Source organism: Apis mellifera, linkage group LG9, assembly GCF_003254395.2.
Source record: "Apis mellifera strain DH4 linkage group LG9, Amel_HAv3.1, whole genome shotgun sequence".
Taxonomy (NCBI): Eukaryota; Metazoa; Arthropoda; class Insecta; order Hymenoptera; family Apidae; genus Apis; species Apis mellifera.
In genome coordinates, this window is record NC_037646.1 from 5,823,468 (window position 1) to 5,843,675 (window position 20,208).

The 20,208-nt window shown below is 20.1% G+C and overlaps 4 protein-coding genes and 1 non-coding gene across 10 annotated transcripts; 2 read left to right on the plus strand and 3 right to left on the minus strand.

The window, feature by feature from the left end:
• Nucleotides 1–61: 61 nt before the first annotated feature.
• On the minus strand, nt 62–3,950 carry LOC727552 (Y+L amino acid transporter 2). 2 transcript variants are annotated; one of them, XM_026442692.1, is made up of 11 exons: nt 3,809–3,950; nt 3,276–3,461; nt 2,781–3,003; nt 2,520–2,635; nt 2,154–2,279; nt 1,530–1,674; nt 1,325–1,448; nt 1,019–1,219; nt 486–635; nt 206–383; nt 67–134 (listed from the first exon to the last, which is right to left on the minus strand). In XM_026442692.1, the coding sequence occupies exons 2-11, from the start codon at nt 3,454–3,456 to the stop codon at nt 73–75; spliced, it is 1,506 nt and encodes a 501-aa protein (XP_026298477.1). In that variant the 5' UTR covers nt 3,457–3,461; nt 3,809–3,950; the 3' UTR covers nt 67–72. The 2 variants fall into 2 exon arrangements, with proteins under 2 accessions (XP_026298476.1, XP_026298477.1); XM_026442691.1 differs by lacking the exon at nt 3,809–3,950 and having other exon boundaries at nt 62–134; nt 3,276–3,456.
• LOC113219008 lies at nt 3,903–6,527 on the minus strand. The gene is made up of 5 exons (XM_026442954.1): nt 6,180–6,527; nt 5,607–6,110; nt 5,261–5,490; nt 4,948–5,110; nt 3,903–3,950 (listed from the first exon to the last, which is right to left on the minus strand). The coding sequence occupies exons 1-5, from the start codon at nt 6,525–6,527 to the stop codon at nt 3,903–3,905; spliced, it is 1,293 nt and encodes a 430-aa protein (XP_026298739.1).
• Nucleotides 6,528–7,617: 1,090 nt separating this feature from the next.
• Nucleotides 7,618–7,689, plus strand: TRNAD-GUC. Its single transcript has one exon. It is a non-coding gene; the product is annotated as a tRNA-Asp (tRNA).
• Nucleotides 7,690–11,746: 4,057 nt separating this feature from the next.
• Nucleotides 11,747–17,587, plus strand: LOC726608 (PHD finger protein 14). Of its 3 annotated transcripts, none has more exons than XM_006561573.3 (14): nt 11,747–12,034; nt 12,976–13,134; nt 13,223–13,465; nt 13,697–13,908; nt 13,979–14,133; nt 14,230–14,504; nt 14,612–15,067; nt 15,124–15,412; nt 15,528–15,765; nt 15,863–16,047; nt 16,123–16,261; nt 16,344–16,630; nt 16,706–16,814; nt 17,435–17,587. In XM_006561573.3, exons 1-14 carry the CDS (start codon nt 11,992–11,994, stop codon nt 17,453–17,455), a joined length of 2,811 nt encoding a protein of 936 aa, XP_006561636.2. In that variant the 5' UTR covers nt 11,747–11,991; the 3' UTR covers nt 17,456–17,587. The 3 variants fall into 3 exon arrangements, with proteins under 3 accessions (XP_006561636.2, XP_026298478.1, XP_026298479.1); XM_026442693.1 differs by lacking the exon at nt 17,435–17,587 and adding an exon at nt 17,112–17,417; XM_026442694.1 differs by lacking the exon at nt 11,747–12,034 and adding an exon at nt 12,566–12,789 and having other exon boundaries at nt 17,435–17,586.
• On the minus strand, nt 16,636–19,726 carry LOC726626 (methionyl-tRNA formyltransferase, mitochondrial). Of its 3 annotated transcripts, none has more exons than XR_003305301.1 (8): nt 19,459–19,726; nt 19,169–19,366; nt 18,958–19,080; nt 18,649–18,827; nt 18,361–18,555; nt 18,171–18,260; nt 17,271–17,402; nt 16,636–16,767 (listed from the first exon to the last, which is right to left on the minus strand). XR_003305301.1 is itself a non-coding variant. In XM_016913853.2 (7 exons), the coding sequence occupies exons 1-7, from the start codon at nt 19,680–19,682 to the stop codon at nt 16,727–16,729; spliced, it is 1,050 nt and encodes a 349-aa protein (XP_016769342.2). In that variant the 5' UTR covers nt 19,683–19,726; the 3' UTR covers nt 16,636–16,726. The 3 variants fall into 3 exon arrangements, 1 of the variants encoding a protein (XP_016769342.2); XR_003305300.1 differs by having other exon boundaries at nt 17,219–17,402; XM_016913853.2 differs by lacking the exon at nt 17,271–17,402.
• Between the last annotated feature and the right edge of the window lie 482 nt (nt 19,727–20,208).

Here is a 20,208-nt window from a genome sequence, read left to right on the forward strand (position 1 = left end):
TAATACTAAAGTAAAACAGCAGTAAATTTAAAATAATTTAATTGTAATTTTTTTATATTTATGTTATGTAAATTAATAATCCCGTTCCTCTATGGCAGATAAAAATAATTTTTGCACAGTATAAGTAATTTTGACTGTAATAAAGATCATAAAATTGTTAAAAAAAAATTAAAGACATAATAAAAAATATATAAATATTACATACGATTAAATTGTTGAAACCACAATGGTCTATTTTTCCATTTAACACCTATGAAATAAGCTGGAATTCCAGATAAAGTTATTAAAGCACCAATTCCAACTTCATATGGCCTTTGATAACAAGGAACAAATACTAAAAATGCACATATAGCCACAAATGTAATAGGAATCCATAAAGGCATCTATAAAATATATTTATAATTTTAATAAAAAAATTCTAAATTATATTTTAAGATAATATATTTATAATATAATATAATAATATAACAAATTTTATTATTTACTTTAATTGGCCGATTCATATTGGGTTGTTTATAACGAAGCCATAAAACACCAGCTACTGATAGCATTATGAAAAATGATTCGACTATACTGCAATATGTAATCAATACAAAAATATCACTTGTGCATAACATTATTAAAGACAACATACACTGAAAATAAAAAAGAAATATTTAAATTAAAATAAACATTAATCTAGAAATTAACATTATATAGTATATTTAGAAAAAATAGAAAATTTAAAATGTAATTCTAAAAATTAATTCAAAAATTTTTACTAAAATAAACATAAAATATGCAAAAAATATGCAAAAATATCTGTTAAAGTTAATTTTTTAAACAATTTTTATAAATAAGATCAAGTCATCTCACTAATATAAAATTAAATTGCTTATAATTTTAAAAATTAACTTTAATAAATATTTTTGTACATCTTACAACTTTTACATTTATTTTAATCTTTAGAATTATCTCTTAAATTTTTTATTTATTTTGCCCAAATATCTTTTATAATAAATTTTATATATATATGTACAAGAAAAATCAATGCAGGAGTAGGTGTAAATCTTGAAATATTAATATGACTTAACATGGAAGGAAAATGTCCATTTCTGGCACCAACAAAACACATTCTAGATGATGTCATAATGTGAACACTTAATCCTCCAAATGCAGATATAGCTACCATAACGGGTATCGTCCATGCCATCATACCAAGAAGTTGATCACCATAAGTCTAATAAAAATTTATCTTATATTTTTAATAAATATATATTAGTAAATGAATATATTTATAATAAATTTTTTTCAATAAAATCCGTATGTAAATAATAATACTAACCACAGCAATTGCACGAGAAGCAATCATCGCAGTTGGTGTTAAAACTGATAAGTATGCTACATTTGCCAATACATAAATAAGAGTAATTAAAGGTAACGATATGTATATAGCTCGTGGTAAATTTCTATAAAACAATATTACTTATTTAATATTAAAAATAAAAAAATAAAAAATATAATCTTATATATTACTTTATAGTACATACACATAAGGATTCTTTAATTCTTCGGTCATAAAATTTAAATAATTCCATCCAGAATATGAAAATATACCAGAATAGAAGGCAACTGCAATTTTACCAGGATCCGTAATTGTATTTTCAAATGCATTTTCAAAATTTTCTGTATGTCCTGAAATAAATGATTAAGTACTTGAAAAATGATTATAAATTTATATATATATATATATATATATATATATATATAAATGTGTTAAATATTCAAATGATGATATGTTCAAATCAGAATGCAAATTTTGAATGATTATATTTTAATTTTTGTAATTTTTTAAAAAATGTATGCCTAGAGAGACTAAAAAAATACTTATAATTTTTAAAGAATGCAAAAAAATGTAGGAAGTTATTCATTTTCAGAAAAAAATGCTTGAAATAAAAATTATTTAATTAAGAGAAATGAAAATATATTATATAATTAATATACTTATGTAATCTTAATCTTATATATATTGTTATAAATATATTTTCTCCATCTTATTTTTTTTCTCTATAATATTTTTCTAAATAATATATATATATATATATATATATATATATATATGATTTAATATGAATATGTGAATATATTATATAAATATATTAAATTATACTTACCTAATATTACCCAAACTAATCCAGTGATAATTATAATTAGTAATGCACCAACTTTGGTAAACATGAATACATTTTGCATTTTAGATGTATCTTTGACATCATAACAATTTATAAATGTAAGTAAACCTATTAAAACATTAAAATTATAAAATAATAATAAAAAAATTAAATAAATAAAATTAATATAAAATTAATAATAATAAATAAATAAAATTAGAATTAAAGATTTAATAAAATTTTTAATTTTTTAAAATTATTTTTATTTCTAAAAATATTTATGATTATATAAAAGAACGAATGAAATTTTAATGAAATAGAAAAATATTAAGAATAAAAATAATTTTATATGCAAAAAAAATATCTTACAAATAGTAACGGCTGCCAATAAACGTACACTACTATCTGGAATAGAACAATTTGGGAAAAATGGTTGTAAAACATACTCAGCAAAAGTTAATCCCATGATAGCATTTGTAGTTGGTCTAAAAATGAAAAAATAATAATCATTTTATATATCATTTATATATTATATAAATAAATAATAATCATTTAAAAAAATAATATAAATGTAATTGAAATATAAAATATTCAAATAACAAATAATAAAATTTCATAAAAATAACTTACACAAAAATTAAATTAGCAGCCCATAAATATAAGAAAGCAGGTAAATCACCAAAAGCTTCATAGATATAAGCATAATCTCCACCACTACGAGGTATACAAGTACCTAATTCAGCATAGCATAATGCACCTATCATAGAAAGTAAACCACATAAAACCCAAATAATTAAAGATATTCCAACACTTCCTACTTCTGTGATTACACCTTTTGGGGAAATAAAAATACCTAAAAATAATAATTAATTATATAATATAAAAAGAGAGAATATAATGTATTTACATAATATCAATTTTAAAATTAATTTCTATTATATTTTTAGAAGTTTATAGTTATATCATATAGTTATATTTATAATTAAAATTAGAAAAAAATAAAAAACAGAATTATTTAATAAAATTATTTAATAAAAAACAGAAAATTATTAAATATTTTCATAGTAAACAAAAATAATTTTTTTTGAAAAATATAAAAAGAATATAAATCATATAAAACTTTACCTGAACCACATATAATTCCTAAAATAATTGCAATTCCTTCTAAAAGACCTAATTGTTTTTTCATTTGTATTTTATTAGTACCATTAACATTTTTATCAATTTTTTTAAGATTCTGAGATTCATCATCTGAAGTAATTAATTGTGTTTCTTTTGGAGATTCATCAAATATTTGAGAAATCATTTTGTCTAAATTTAATGAACATATTTAATGAAATATAATTATAAGACATGTATATATAAAATATTAATATAAAAAATTTAATATTAAACTATTATAAAACTAATTGGTTATATATTTATTTCATAATATTGATATATATATTTTATAAATTAAATAATTTACATATGTAATAAATAATTATATTAAAACATTAAAATTTATTTAACATTAATTAATTCTTAATAAATAATAATTAAAATTATTATTTAAGAATTAATTTTATTAAGAATTAATTTTAATAAATAATATTTTTAATAATATTTTTTTAAATTCAAAATATTATCATTTTGAATTATATTGATGATTAACATACCTTTATGAAAATAAATAATAATATTGAGATATCTTTCTTTGGTATAAATAAAACAATAAATTAATATGCAATATAAAATATGAATGTTTAACTATTATCTATGTATATCAATTTCCTCAATTCTTTCTTGAACATGCATCATCTGAAGATAAAAACGCTTATTTTATAAAATTATAAAAATATGAAATAAAATTCAATATAATTCAATATAAATTATTTTTACAATACCTAAAAAATGAAATATATAACTTAATTCTTTTATTATTTATAAAATTTTATTTTAAAATCTGTTCAAAAGTGAATATAGGTTATATATTAAAGAAAAACACGTGCTTTGAGTAAGTTAAAGGTGGATTTGCAATTTTTTTATAATAAAAAGTATAATAATAAATTCATATTTTATTTCGTATGAATAGATGTTATAAGAAATATTTAAATAAAAATTTATTATTATTATTTAAATAAATATTATTATTCAACAAAATTTAATTATTTACTTTTAACATTTTTTTCTTTGCATGTTATACATTTCAATGCAGTCAAAATTATTTGATGTAATTTATATTAAAATTATATAATGTTGATGTAATTATATGATTTTTTAAATTTATTGTGTTTTGTGTGTGTGTGTGTGTGCGTGCGTGTGCGTGCGTGTAATATATATAATTATCTTAATATTATATAACATCAAGAGCATAATTGTATGTTAACATTGTTATTTTTTATTTTTATTAATTAATCGATATCAATAATTGCAATATTTGTAGTAAAAATATTTTATTAAATATTTTATTTCAAATACATATATATGTGTGTATATGAACTATATTACAAACTATAAAACATATTAAAAACTATTAAAAACTTTAGTTAAAAACTAAAATTAAGTTTGAATAATATTTGCATTCAACAATCATTCTTCAATATAATAATATCCTCTTAAGATATCCTCTTTTAAACTTTTTTTTTAACTTATCTTTTTTCAAATATCGCTAATAGATACGCACTATCTTATTATTATACAACTTAATTTTTAAATAAATTTTAAATCTTTTATTAATAATTGTCATTAACTTACAACTATTAATAAGTTATATTGCATTTTTTAAATATATTTTGCGAATATCATCAATAAAAACTTTCACATCATTTGGTTTTGGAAATAAACATGTTTGACATAAAGATTTCATTGTTAATGTTTGATTCATCATGCCTAATTTTCGTATAATATTCGATTGAATTGTTGTTTTTGTTTTACCAACATATAAACTATATGTACGAAGTTGCGACTTCAAAGATTCACTTAAAATAGGAAAATTATAAAATATATATCTTCTAAATGAAAGTAAATAAAAAAGAATAAGTAAATAAGCTTTATAAAAAATATAAATAATAAATAAAAAATAAATAAGAAAATTTTTAATTTTATAAAGAAGTGTATATTATCTTTACCTCAATTTAATATGAACAATTCCACCAAAAGGTATAAAATCTTCATAAAGTCGCGTAGAAAATATATAATTGCTGTTATAATAAATACACTTATGTTGAATAGGAAGCTTCTTCACCTTTTCCCAAATTTTTAACAAATATCCATTAGATAAACCTTCTAGAAAAATGTAGATTTTTTCACAATTTTCAATAGCGAACCCCGTTAAAATGTGTTTTATTACATTTTGTGCCTATATCATAAATAATATTTAAAAATAAGTTTTAATTTTTGTAATTTTTGTAATTTCATATTATTAATCAAAATATTAATTAATTAAAAAAAGTATCATATTATATTTTAATATGCATTCAAAAACATTACTCTTAAATTTGAAGATTGATAAGTATTCAATAAACTGGAATTATAAAAAAACACGTCATTTAAAATATCATTAGCCAATTTCAAATCATTCAAATTAAAAAAAATTCGATTCAATATATTTTCACATCGAAGAATCTTTTTTTGAAATGCTCGCAAATCATATGCTAAACGAATTTTAATTTTCATTGATGTATTATATGATGTAAGAATATCTGTAGTAAGAGGAGAATTTTTCCACGAAAGTTTCATTCTTTTTTTATCATTTTCATCATAGTTAGTTGCAAAAACATTATGAGGATGAATTAAGGTATTCGTCAATTTCACTTCCCAAAATCCTCTTAAAAGATCAGATATATCAAATTGAACAACGCCTAATAAAATTTCTTCCTTCATAAGTATTTTTGATGACTGTGTTACAGATCTGTCATAATTAAGTTGTTCAGAAGTGAAAGTTGATTTGATAACATTAACAGTTCGTATACCAATTATCTATAATTAATTAAAATTCGTAATAATTTTCAAATTTGGTTGATATATATAAAATAAAATTTAGATTACTTCAACAGTGAGAAATTTTGTTGTAAGGAAATTAATCAATTCTATCAGTTGAAATTCTTCGCAGAGAAAACATTTAACAAATTCGAAATGCATTATTCTATTTGGAGCATAATACGGCGTGACGATTGTACGATCTACCATAAAAATCTTCATATATAAATATTTGAAACCATTTTCAGTTATTATATCAACCGGAAAATTAGATAATTGTTCCAATTTGATTGATATAGGATTCAAACTTATGCGTAATTGTTTATTTGATAAAATATCTTGACATTGTGCATAAATTAAAACGGATGATATATTTGATAGTGACGATGTTCGATTATAAGTGGTAATTGTACCCATATCTAAAAATGAAATTACAATCATTTTTCACTTTAAAATAACATTAAATTATTACCAAAAAAATTGTATTTAAAATAAAATTATAAATTAAAAATATAAAATATAAAAAATATAACATCTAAAAATTAAGTATATCTCATCATTCATTTTTGTTAAAAATAAAAAAAATTTAATTTTTTAAGTAAATTTTTTATTTTTAATGAAATTTTCTGAATATGTAGTATAATGCGTATATATATGTAGTATATATATAAATTGTATATGATGCAACTATTTTTTAGCCGAATATTATTTTAAAAAAACAAAATCAACACAAGATTTTAATATTTTTTTGAATACAAATTTAAAGCAAAATTTTAAATTATAAAATATTTAAATTTTAATGTTCTATTATCTTACTATAAAAAAAATTTATTATATATATAATAAATATTATATTATATAAAATTAGAAATATTTATATTTATATAATACATATATGTATATATATATATATATATATTATATTATATAAAATTATAAAATTATAAAATATAAAAAAATATATATAAGAATATATTCAGATATATTAAAAATTAGACAAAAATTAAAAACTTTGAGGATGTTGATTTCATTTTTTCAAAGAGGTTTGCTTTTAACAAAAAAAGTACTATAACTTATACGTATATACTTATACATAATTCTACATATACCCAAATTTTCATTAAAATTAGAATTTTTAGATTAAGATAAGATAAAATTCCTTATAATATATGAGGAATTAGGAATAATTATAATATATCCTTGTAATATATATATAATAATTCAAATATTTTCAATTTAGAGTTATTATATCTAATATATATAAAATACATATAATTCAATCTATATAATATATAATTCAATTATATGTAAAACCATCTAATTCATAAAAATATATTATAACAAAAACTGCAATTGCTAAAAAAAAATAATTTTTTTCGATAATGTATATTAATTATTATTTCATAGCAAAAAAAATTGATACATGAACTATTAAATATAAAAATAATTTTAAATATATATAATTATATTAAATCTAAAAAAGGAAAAGAGAAAATCGTCACTAAAATCCTCGTTAGTATAGTGGTTAGTATCCCCGCCTGTCACGCGGGAGACCGGGGTTCGATTCCCCGACGGGGAGATATATTTTTGTTTATTTATTTTTTATTATTATTATTTTTATTATTATTTTACTATTACTATTATAGTATTATAATTATTATTATTTAGTTATTATTATTTTACTTTTATTATATAATAATATTGTTTTAATAATATTATAGTAATATTGTTTACATATATAATAATGCACATAAATAATATAAATCTACTTTTTAAAATAAAAATTATAATTGAATCAAACATCTTGAATTTTTTTGACAAGTTAAAAGAATTAGTTTATTATATAATATATACAAAAAAACAGTTTGAAGAAGTTGCAATTGATCGAAATGACAAAAAAGTTTTATCTGAATATATAATAAAAATTATAAAAAAATTAAAAAATATATTTTATAGATTTATATCAATTATATACATTGAAAATTTCATTCAATTCAATTCATGAAAGCGATATTATATTAATATATTATATTAATAATCGATTATTAAATGACAAGTTTTATTATTCTATGTTTTATATTTATTTATAGACACAAAAACGCAAGGTTAATATATAATTGGGACATCTTTGAAACATGTAGATTCTTGATTTTAGACACCAAAATAAATAGAAAAGTTGGTGTAAACTAAATTGATTAATGCTTATTTATTGAATTATAAACAATTGAAGTTTGTGATAGACAAAGAGCGATATAGATAGAATGAAACCACTATGTTATATGTTTTATTCTATCTATTCTATCTCATTTCATTTAATGCAAACTTCAATTGCTTAATAAATATGTTTAACTGACATTTTTATGTATCATTTTTATATTTGTTTTGCTCTAAAATCGATCTTACAAAAATGTTTCATAAATATATTAATCTATATAATAAAAATTGAATAATATTTCTATCTGTTATATAGGAGATCAGGATCTTTTTCCCGTCGGGGAATTGGTGTTTTTTTTCAATTCTTATTTATATTTTTTATATTAAAAGTTATTTAATTTTTTTACTGAATTTGAAAGTACTACTTTCTTACGAATTTTAAATATACTGAACTTTTATTTTGCAACAAAAAATGTATAATATAAAAGGAAAAAAAATTTTATGGCAAATAAATAGCAGAAATTTTCAATGATCGTAAAAAAAATCTAAGAAAAATAATAATACTTAATTATATATTATCTTGCTTTTTGATTGCAATTAGGTTATGCTAGCATAAATTAATTCTTTTTCATTTTTCTTTAATATCATTGAAATGCAATAAAAAAAAAACTTCTTTAATTATATTTTCTGTATGTATACATTAAAAAATATTTTAATAAAATGCTATTTGAATTCATAATAATATAAGTCTTTAAAAAAGTTTTTTTCTTATTTTTTTTTATACTCAGGATCCTACTATCATATTTTTATATCTTTTTTGTCATCATAATAAAATGTTTAAAAACTTCAATTTAGTAAGAAAGTAGCATTTTGATGAGTTCATTGTTTCATATCTTATATTATTTTTTTTATTTATCTCCTTTTCTCAATTTACCAGAAAACAAGACTTCAGCAGGTAAACGTAGCTCGTATATCTGTGTTCCTTGTTTCTGTTTCTTTTTTTTATTTTTTTTAATTTGATTCTTTTGAAGAGATTTTTTAGTCTGCTTTGATATTAATGGTGATTCTTCATTTTCAACTGATGAGAGAAGTAATTCACACGTTAAAGATTCAGATGGAAAACGTTTTTCTTTCGACATTTTCCGAAACAGATATTCATGTATACTATCTAATGAAATTTTCATATATTTTTATTAACAACAATATAATATAAAATTATATTAGTAAAATATTTTATTAAGATTTTTCAATTCTTATATTATTTTTTCTTTCAATTTTTATTCATACATTATTTTATAAATTATCATTTTTTTATTTGAATAAATTTATATAAAAATCATATTTTTCTAATACCTGGTATCACATCAAGATATGTGACGATGCTAAAATCACCGTAAACTTCGTCTATAATTATTGTAGGTTCTGGGACTGTTAATGTTGAAGATGCAACAATAGAATTAGAATTATAAAAATCAAGAGGATATATTTGAAGAAAATGTTCTTGTCCTATATCAATAGATTTATCATTTATATAAAATCCTTTTACTTTATCTTTTTTAGCTCTATAAAACGAAAAATATACCAAAGATAAATAAAAAAGCTAAAATTTTATATCTATATATAAAATATAATGAATATATTTATAATTATATATAAAATATATAATATATATATATACATATATATATATATATATATATGTATATATATATAATTTAATAACAAAAAATGTAAAGTTTTAATAGTATATAAATAATATTATATTTTAATTATTATAATTAATTACTGAATTAAAATTTATATCAATGAAATGTTATATTTAATTTATTTACCTTTCTGAAAATTTTTGTCCTCCATAAAATATATGATAAATGATTACATAGTTAAAATATTTTTTTAATTGTATTTCATTTAAATGAACTAAATGATGAATAGAAAATATGACCCAATATGTATCTTTTTTTATTGGACATGGTATTGGTCTTAAACATAAATCATCATTCTCAGTATAAATCTATAAAAATAAAAATAAATAAAAATTATATTCAAATTTTAATATTATTTTAATATTCATAATAGATAAATGATAATGATAAAAAAATAAGTGATAATGAATGAATTTCTTGATTTATAAATAATCATAATAAAATATAAAAAGAAATGATACGAAAGATATATAAAACTTCTTTAATGAATTTTCTTTACTTTTGTAATTTAATTTCTTCTTTAATTTAATTAATTTAATTATAATATAATTTTTATATATTAAAAACAATTTAATGATATATATATATAAATTAAATTTATTATTTTATTATTTATTATTAGTTATTATTAATTTATTATTTATTTAGTTATTATTAATTTATTTTAAAAAAAATTCAAAATTATTTTATATAATTAAAAAACTATTTATATAATATTATATGTATTATAAAATATAATATATTCATCGAAATTTTTACATAAAGAATATTTTTATTAAAATTGAAATCGAAATCAAGATATTAGAAAAGATAGAAATATTATTTATTTTTATGATATTTTTTATTATTGTTATTAAAATTTAAAAGAATTTAAAATAAAATGAATTAATGATATACCTTTGAGGCCGTTTCCCAACAACGACAATCAAATTTAAAGTTATAATTTGGAAGAAGTTCATATTCAACATGTATTTCAGCTAATATTTCACCTATATGTATAATATTTTTTGAAGTTGTGTAATTTTGTGTAATTTCATTCGTATTTTTATTTATTTCTTTTTTTTTATGTTCATGTACTGCTTTCTTTTTAACCTTTTCTTTAATTACACTTTTGTCATTTTTATCTTCTGTATTAGAATTATTTATAGAAATTGAAAATCCAAAAGTTAGTATAATATGCATCGCAATATAATATTAATTATTTTATTGCTGTAATTCATTAATACTGTAGACTGTTTAGTTTATTCAAATTTAAGAAAATATCAATGTTAATTAATATCATGTTTTAAATTAGTTATGAATATGACTAGTTTGATATGATATACTAATAGAAAAATTTGTTATTTATAAGTTTTTTATTTATTATTATATTATATTTTATTTATTATATTAAATAATTTTATATTGTATAAATAATTCTTATTGATATACAATTATATTAATTCATATCATTCAATTCATATCATTTAACTTCAATTATTTTATAAATTTTTTTTATATAAATAGAAAAAAAATTTACTAGATTTAAATTGCGGAAATTTAATTAAACAATCAATTAATATTGTACATATATATAATTAAAAAAGAAATAAAAATAAAATAATTAATAAAATTTTGTTTTATTTTAAATATTTATAAATATTTAAAGAATTAATATTTAATTATTAAATATAATAATAATTTATATAAATGATAGTTAAATGTAGATTAATTATACTTCCCGCTGAAGGACTTCGGGATTCAATATGGCGATTGGTTTCTGATTCGAGTAGAAACACAGCGTCAGAAGGATAATATCATTGAAGGAAGTTTCTCTCTCTTTATATTTTTCTAGAATAGTTAAATAATACTCTCTTCGAAGTATCAAAAATATAAATATGAAATAATATATATACTATATGATAATGCATAATTATTATGTACACTATCAAATTTTAATTTTTACATGTTAATAATAATATATTTATTTAAAAAAATTATTAAATTTTATATTACTAAAGTGAAAAAAACTTGTGCCAAGAATGTCTCAGGACGATGATGTAGGATTTTTATATAAAACAATGAGTAAGTTAAGAAACTTTATTAAATATATTTTAAGATATTTCGCTGTAGGTTAAAATGAATATAATAAATAAAATAAATAATTTTTCATAATACATTATATGAAAGATTTTAAATTTAAATTTTTTTTTAAAATTTGCAAATAATCTTATAATAAAATAATTATTATTTTATTAATAATATAAATTTAAAATATAAACAAAATTAATTCAAAAAATGAAACATTTTATATTTCATATATTTATATTTTAATTTTATATATTTATATCTTTTTATGAACATATGTATAATTAGAATAAATAATAAATGAATGTAAAATTTAATCAATGTATAATACATTTAGAATAATAATTTTATTAAATCAACAACTTACATCTGAATTAATTTTAATACATATAAATTTTTTTTTAATTTTAATGTGATTTTTTTATTTTTAATTTAAAAAACTTTTAATATTTTAATATTAATTTATATAAAATATAATAAATAAAACAAAATAAAAAAAGAACACATAAAATGATCGTAATGCACAACCGGCGTTGTATATTCCTTCGCGTATGTCAGTATTTTACAGTGACGACTTGATGAGTTTGATATATGTATACATGTAGTGGGAGGCGTTTAAAAACTATACATATAGCGGTATACGGATGTGTCAGAATTCTTAAAGAAAAAATAATTTGTATAAAGAAAAATATGAAATATTACCATTGAAATTAAGCAAAAGTTTTGCTTTAAGAATAATATGACTAGCATTTGTACGTATTTATTGTGAATTAAGTACATACATAACCTAAAATTAATTTTTTGTACCTTTTTGGGAGTGCATATCCCTTGGATTAAGTATGTTGTTGATAGAAAAGTTTTTATTCTCGTATTTATTCCTTTTGATAAAACATTTAATAAATAAATAACAAATAATTATATAAAACAATTCTTTTTAGTTGAGAGAGATCCAAAAAAAAGGAGAGTTAAGCCTGTAGGATCAGCACAATCTTTACTTGATTTTGATTTAGGTGAAAGCTCTGATGACAGTGATTTTAGAATTGAAGATCACTGTGAATCTGATGATGATTCAGTGGATTCTAATGATATAGGAAAAGGTAAAATATATTATGTGATTTTTAAATATAATATTATTAACATATGTTTAGAAATTAACTAATATAAATTTATTAATATATATGGAAGAGGAAGAAGATGTATCTGAGCAATCTGATGATTCTTTGGAAGATCCATTATTGACTAAAAAAGAAAATCCTAATTTAACTGTAGGAGATGTAATTGAACAAGCTAGACAACAAGCATTAAAAGGAAGTTCTCTTGAAGATAAATTAAATAAAATGTTAATTTGTTGTGGTTGCTTAGGAGATAGAAGCGATGATGTTAATGAAATTGTTGAATGTGATGGATGTGGTGTTAGTGTACATGAAGGTACAAATTTTAAATATCTTATCTAATCTTTATCTAATTATCTAATTTAAATCTAATTTTTATTTAAATTTAATTTATTTGTACTTTAATATTTTATACTTGTATATTTTCTTTAATAATTTGTATTTGTATTATTTGTACTTTAATAATAATAATAATTTATAATATTATTTACAAGTATACATTGATAAACAACAAATATAAACAATTTTTCAATTAAATTTATTTAAGGATGTTATGGTGTATCTGATGTAGAAAGCTTTTCAAGTACTGATTCTTTATGTCAGTCAGCACCATGGTTTTGTGAAGCTTGCAGTGCAGGTATTGAAGATCCTTCTTGTGAACTTTGTCCTAATAAAGGTGGAATTTTTAAAGAGACTGATGTAGGCAAATGGGTACATTTAGTATGTGCACTTTATGTACCTGGAGTTGCTTTTGGAGAAGTATGTAAAGCTTTAATTTGTGTCAAGTATAAACTAAAAATATTTTTAGATATCTATATATATATTTTAGGTTGATCGCTTATCAAGTGTAACACTTTTTGAAATGGCATATAGTAAGTGGGGAGCAAAACAGTGTTCTTTATGCGAAGATGCACGCTTTGCTCGTACTGGTGTATGCATAGAATGTGATGCAGGAATGTGTCATACATATTTTCATGTTACTTGGTAAGAATTATTTGCAAATATATTTAAACTATTTAATACAATCATAAAGAAATATAATATAAAATATAGTATAAAATAATTTATATAATATTGCAGTGCACAAAGAGAAGGTTTATTATCTGAAGCTCATAGTGAAGAAGTTGATCAAGCTGATCCATTTTATGCACACTGTAAACTTCATTCCGATAAAACACTTGTTCGTAGACGTAGACGTAATTGGTTAGCTTTGCAATTACGAGCTCAATACCGACAACAATTATTAAAACAACCTAATCATTTAGATACTGAAGAACAGCGTAGAATCCAAAGAAAATTAGCAAAACATAGGCATAAATATTTAGCTCATAAAGCTTCCAGGCCACCACCATGGGGTATGTTAATTAATTATATTTAATATATTAATTAAATATAAAATATTCTATAATATATAATATATAATATATGTATATATATATATATATATACATATTATTTGTAGTACCAACGCAAAAAATGCCTCGATTATTAACTACTTCAGCTTCTGCTTGTCGACAACTAGCAAGAAAAGCTGAACTCATGGGTGTTGATACTGCTGCATTAGAAGCTCAAGAAGCACAACTTGTAGCTTTAGTTGATGTTAGGAAAAAGTGGCATATTCCTCCTGCTTTTAGTGTAGAATTCATCGGTTATTATTTGGATCGCAATTTACGAGTCACATCTATGAAAAGACGATTACAAGAACTTCTTGATATTAATTCTCAATTACTTAATGAACAACAAAGATTAGATAGAAGATATGATGAAGTAATGAAAGACAACGAAGAACAGATTCGAGTTAATGTAACACTAAAAGAAAAAATAGAAATGTATCACCAAGTGCTTAAGAGTGGTGGTTATATGAAATCATTACCACAAATAACTGATTTAGCAAAACCAAGAATAGCACCAACTCTAGGTAAGTTAAATATAAAATATATAAAAAAGAATAAATGTATCATGATTTTTAAATAGGTACAGGTTTAGGTGTCCCTACTGCAGCAGCTTTGAAAATGGGTGTTGGTTTTCCTTTACCAGTTGGTAAAGGAACAGAAGGAGTACGTGAAGGTAGAGTTTTAAGCAGTCAAGCACAAGATCAAAATCATAAAGGAGAATTAACGTTAAGGCACCAATGTGGAATATGTAGAAGATCTACAAATCAACATTTACTTGCAAAATGTGATACTTGTCATCTTCATTATCACTTATCTTGTCTTAGTCCACCTTTATCACGTATGCCTAAGAAAACAAAACTTATGGGATGGTATGTATTTATAAATAATAATACAATCTTTTTATTGATTGCATTTTAGATTTAAAATAATAATATATATATATATATATATATATTATATTATATTATATATTTTTTAATATAGGCAATGTTCTGAATGTGATAAAGAATCTTCTGGATCAGAAGTTGAACGTATAGATACTTCAGCTCCACGTAAATTAAGGCATTGTAAAGACGATTCAAATCTAACATCAACACCAACACCACCACAAGAAATACAAGTACCTACAACGCCAACAACACCTAGTACATCAAAGAATTCTTCTACTAATCTTAATAATATAACAAATGCTTCTACACCTGATACACCTACAACACCAAAAGTAAATATATATTATATTTTTAAATATAATATAGAAAAAGAGAAATCAATTTTTTATTTTTAGATTCATAAGTTCTTTATTATTTAAATTTTTTTAGGTAACTATAAAACCAGTTGGACCACAACCTTTGTCTTCAACTCCTATTCAATCAAATGAAACAGTGTACAATCAGCAACCTATTAATAATATGACAATAACCAGAGAAGGTTCACCTGAATATATGGTAGCTTCAGCAGATGGTACAGAATCTGTTTCACAAAGAAGCGCTAAAAAGAGAAGAAGGTATATTAAAAGAAGATAAAATATAAAGAAGGTAAAATATATTTTTATATAAATATAAAATATAATATTTTTTAGAGAGAAACACAAAAGATATACTCCTGATCCAATTACGGGTATAAAGCAAAGAAAACGCAAACATAAGAGAAAAAGTCTTGATGTAGAAAATCCTGAAGGACAATCTCAACCAGAAATTCATAGGAGAATTACAATAAAAGTACGTAAATATTTATAAATATATTTATAAAACTTTAACATTATGTATGTTCAAAAATATTTTATTCTTTTTTATTGAACAGATAAAACCAATCCCAAGGCCAGAGGGAGATGTAGCATCAGAATCAAGTCCACAAATGTTTGTTGCTACATCTACTAGTACAGAAATTACATCACCACCGCCACTTCCTAAACTACCACTTCCACCTGTTCCATCTTTGACTTCAAATACTACACCTGTAACATCAAATGCATCTACTAATAATACAAGTAGAACATCTACAGGAAACGGAAAAAGAGGAAAAGATACAGACCTATTAACACAATGCAATGTCTGTGATATGCCTGGCACCAGTCAAAATCTCGTTATGTCAGTTTATATAAATACATTAAATACTTATTTTTTTAAACAAATTCCGAATTTGTGAATTTATTAATTTTTCAGGTGTGATGAATGTAAAAAATGCTACCATTTCACCTGTCTTGATCCACCAGTTAAAAAATCACCTAAAAGAAGAGGCTATTCATGGCATTGTGCTGACTGCGATCCTAGTGTAAGTTAATTTATTTTTATTGTCTACATTCATTGTAATATCAATCCAAAATATTTATTAAGGTACTTTTTATTTAGTCGAAATAAAAAAAAGTAAAAACAAAATTAGATTTATATATAGTAAATCTTAATTTGTAGAAGAAATAGTATGATCAATAGTATAAATATGACAAAATATAAAGTACTTTAATATTATACATATAAATAATGAATTCTTTCTATAATTTTAAACATAGAACAAACATTAATAATAAGTCTTATTAATAACTAGTTGCTAACATTAACTAATTATTTTCAGTAAAAGCTGTGCCATCTTTATTTATTGAATAATCAAATGCAACGTTCCATTTACGAAATGTTGAATGGCAATTAGTTATTAATACGAAAAAAAACTTAAAATCTCACTTTTATATGAAAATGGGAACAATTCTTCATAAAAGATGGATAATACACCTACACTTCGTATAATTTTGAAGCAGCCAAAGCAACAAATTAGGCTAAAACTTATTTATGGATATTTTTATCTTTGATCTAAAATTGTTACTAGGAATATATCTTGAAGCTAATTTAATTCAATAAAAGAAAGAATCTGTAATAGTAAAAATATTTCTTTCATTTCAGGCCTCTGAATCTGAGACTTAATATCAACAATTTTATGTCTGCAGCTATAATTCTACGTTCAAATAAATTAAGACATTAAATGTCATTGTTTTTTGTAAAATATATAGAATATATAATTAATGTTTTTCCTTTAATTGTAGAAATCTCTTGAAAATACATGCTATAAATTTCATTTTTATATAATTATTTTATATAATTTAAAATTTCTGTATGTTTGGTGAAATTTTCAGTATTTATTTTCAATGGATTCTGCTTAATTTTATATTTTTATTTCTACATATATATATATATATATATATATATATATATATATATATATATATATATATATATATATATATATATACAAAAATATATTATATACATTAAGATTCATCAAGAATTCTACATATTTAGAAAGGTAAGAACAATTAAAGAAATTATATAATTTAAAAATATCTTTTAATATTTATATTATCTTTGATATTAAATTTAAAATGTATTTTTGCAACTATTTATGTAGATTTTAAATATACTTTTTACAAGAAAATTTCAAATAAATTTGTTTAATGATAACAATGATATCAGATAATAATATGATTTTATATTTTTTTGTATTATAAATTAAAATTATGTTAATTATAAATATTAATATAAATCGTATTAACTTTTAAAATTTACATAAAAAATATTTTTGTATTATTTTTTCCAGACATAAAACCATTATAAAAATCAAGAGCACTCATAGTTTTTTTACCTTGAACAGTTATTTTTTTTACAGAAACAAAACTATTTTCTTTGCATTTTATAATTAATGCATTATTTTTTTTGCTATATATTGCAACACCTATAAATTAAAAATGTTTTGATAAATATATTTAATAAAAATAATAAATTATTCATTCTCAATTATTTTATTATATGATATAACAAAATTATATGTTTACCTGTATTTTCTTCTTTAAGTTTTGTTGCTATTATTTTTGATTCAATTTTTTGAATATCAAGCAATTTTATTTTTACATTTTGAAATGATGTAGTTAAATCATATAAACCCAGAAGAGCACGATGTAAGTTATAAACATTTGTGGCAGACATTTTATTCCAATTAATTAAAGATATTTTTGATGTTATTTTTGGTGCTAAAAATATATCAATTTATCATAATATATCATAATATATACATCATTATAATTAAATAAATATTTAATTAATAACAAAAAAAATATATTCACCATATGTTATATTAGTTTCATCTTGAGGTTTTGCAAATTGTAATAATTCCAATAAATTTTCAAATGTTTCTTTTAAAAGATTTCCTCCAAGCTTTGCTAATTTTGTATATAATTTTGGCATTGTTTCATGTTCATCAATATCTATTTGTTTTTGCAATACTATTTCTCCTATATCAAATCTGAAATATTTTAGATATAATAATATTTGCTATTATTTTTAAATATTTTATTTCTTTTACTTTTGTAATATAACTTTAAAAAATAAATTTATATAACTAACTAGTATATATAACTATTAAAAAATTTTACTTTTTTGGCATTATCTTCATTATTGTAACTCCTGTTTTTAAATCACCATTAATTAATGTATGAATTATTGGAGCTGCTCCTCTCCATCTTGGTAATAAACTACCATGTACATTTAACATACCTCTAGTGTAAACATATATTACATTAATAAAAATTTAAAATCATATATATTATCAATACATATAATAAATCTATATCAAAGACAACTTACAATGGAAATGCATTTATGATTGTAGATGGAATTAAATGACCAAATGAGACAACTATTCCTATGTGAAACTCTGATTTATTAATTTCAACTGGCCATTTATGTATAATAATTTTATTTTTTTTTGCATATTTTACAACAGGATTTTCTTTTATTTTATAATTTGTAACAATTTCTAGCCGTTCTAGCTCTTTAGATTCACTATATATAAATAATATAATGTAATATATATTTTAAAACTTATTTCAAATTATTAAGAATTTATAACATTAAAATAATAAAATTTTTCTTACTATTTATCATATAAGATTTTTAAACTTTCAACTGCAAATTCATCTGTGCCAAAAAATAATACTTTCCATGAATTATTTTGTAATATATGTGATTTATTATAAAAAGTATAATATTTATTATATACTTTTAAATTAAAAGTTACAAGAAATATTTTATTTATTCCTTTGAATGAACATAAAAATTGTGTTGTATTATATACTGTACGACTTAAAATTATATACATGTTTTGTTTTATATTCTATAATAAATCATTTCGACCATAAAAACATACACTTATATATATATATATATATATATATATATATAGAATTATATTTATAAGTAGGATTGCCACCTTTTTGATTACGGCTTGTAAAGTTTTAATACAAATCTTAAAGATATTTCTAGAATATTTTATTAATAGAAAATTATTATAATAAGATAATAAGGAATTACAATAATTAATATAATAATAAAATTAATATATAGTAAAAATGAAAATACTTAAATAATAATTATTTTAAAAAATGCAACATTTTTTTTTATTTATTTTTTTTTATATTTAAAATTTTGTGTAAGAATATTTTATTGTTAATTAAATATATATTTATTAGGAAATTTTATTAATATGATATTTTTTTATCCTTTCTATTTTTAGATTTTTATAGAAATCTTTGGGTAATAATTCATATTCTATCTAAATATATGATTGATAAGGTAAACTGGCAACCCTGATTATAACTTATGATTGATAAATTAATGATAAACTT

Excerpts from the sequence above, each read along its gene's own strand:
- LOC727552 (XM_026442691.1), bottom strand. The coding sequence starts at position 3,456 with ATGATTTCTCAAATATTTGATGAATCTCCAAAAGAAACACAATTAATT. Across the intron at positions 2,636-2,780 it reads GCTGCTAATTTAATTTTTGT|ACCAACTACAAATGCTATCA; the intron begins GTAAGTTATTTT and ends TTTCATTTTTAG. Across the intron at positions 1,675-2,153 it reads ATTAGTTTGGGTAATATTAG|GACATACAGAAAATTTTGAA; the intron begins GTAAGTATAATT and ends CATTTATTTCAG.
- LOC113219008 (XM_026442954.1), bottom strand. The coding sequence starts at position 6,527 with ATGGGTACAATTACCACTTATAATCGAACATCGTCACTATCAAATATA. Across the intron at positions 5,111-5,260 it reads ATTGTTCATATTAAATTGAG|TGAATCTTTGAAGTCGCAAC; the intron begins GTAAAGATAATA and ends TCCTATTTTAAG. Across the intron at positions 3,951-4,947 it reads CAAAACCAAATGATGTGAAA|ATGATGCATGTTCAAGAAAG; the intron begins GTTTTTATTGAT and ends TTTTATCTTCAG.
- LOC726608 (XM_006561573.3), top strand. The coding sequence starts at position 11,992 with ATGTCTCAGGACGATGATGTAGGATTTTTATATAAAACAATGA. Across the intron at positions 15,068-15,123 it reads AAGAATAGCACCAACTCTAG|GTACAGGTTTAGGTGTCCCT; the intron begins GTAAGTTAAATA and ends ATTTTTAAATAG. Across the intron at positions 16,815-17,434 it reads GTGCTGACTGCGATCCTAGT|GCCTCTGAATCTGAGACTTA; the intron begins GTAAGTTAATTT and ends CTTTCATTTCAG.
- LOC726626 (XM_016913853.2), bottom strand. The coding sequence starts at position 19,682 with ATGTATATAATTTTAAGTCGTACAGTATATAATACAACACAATTTTTA. Across the intron at positions 18,828-18,957 it reads ATGAAGATAATGCCAAAAAA|ATTTGATATAGGAGAAATAG; the intron begins GTAAAATTTTTT and ends AAAATATTTCAG. Across the intron at positions 18,261-18,360 it reads ACTTAAAGAAGAAAATACAG|GTGTTGCAATATATAGCAAA; the intron begins GTAAACATATAA and ends TTTAATTTATAG.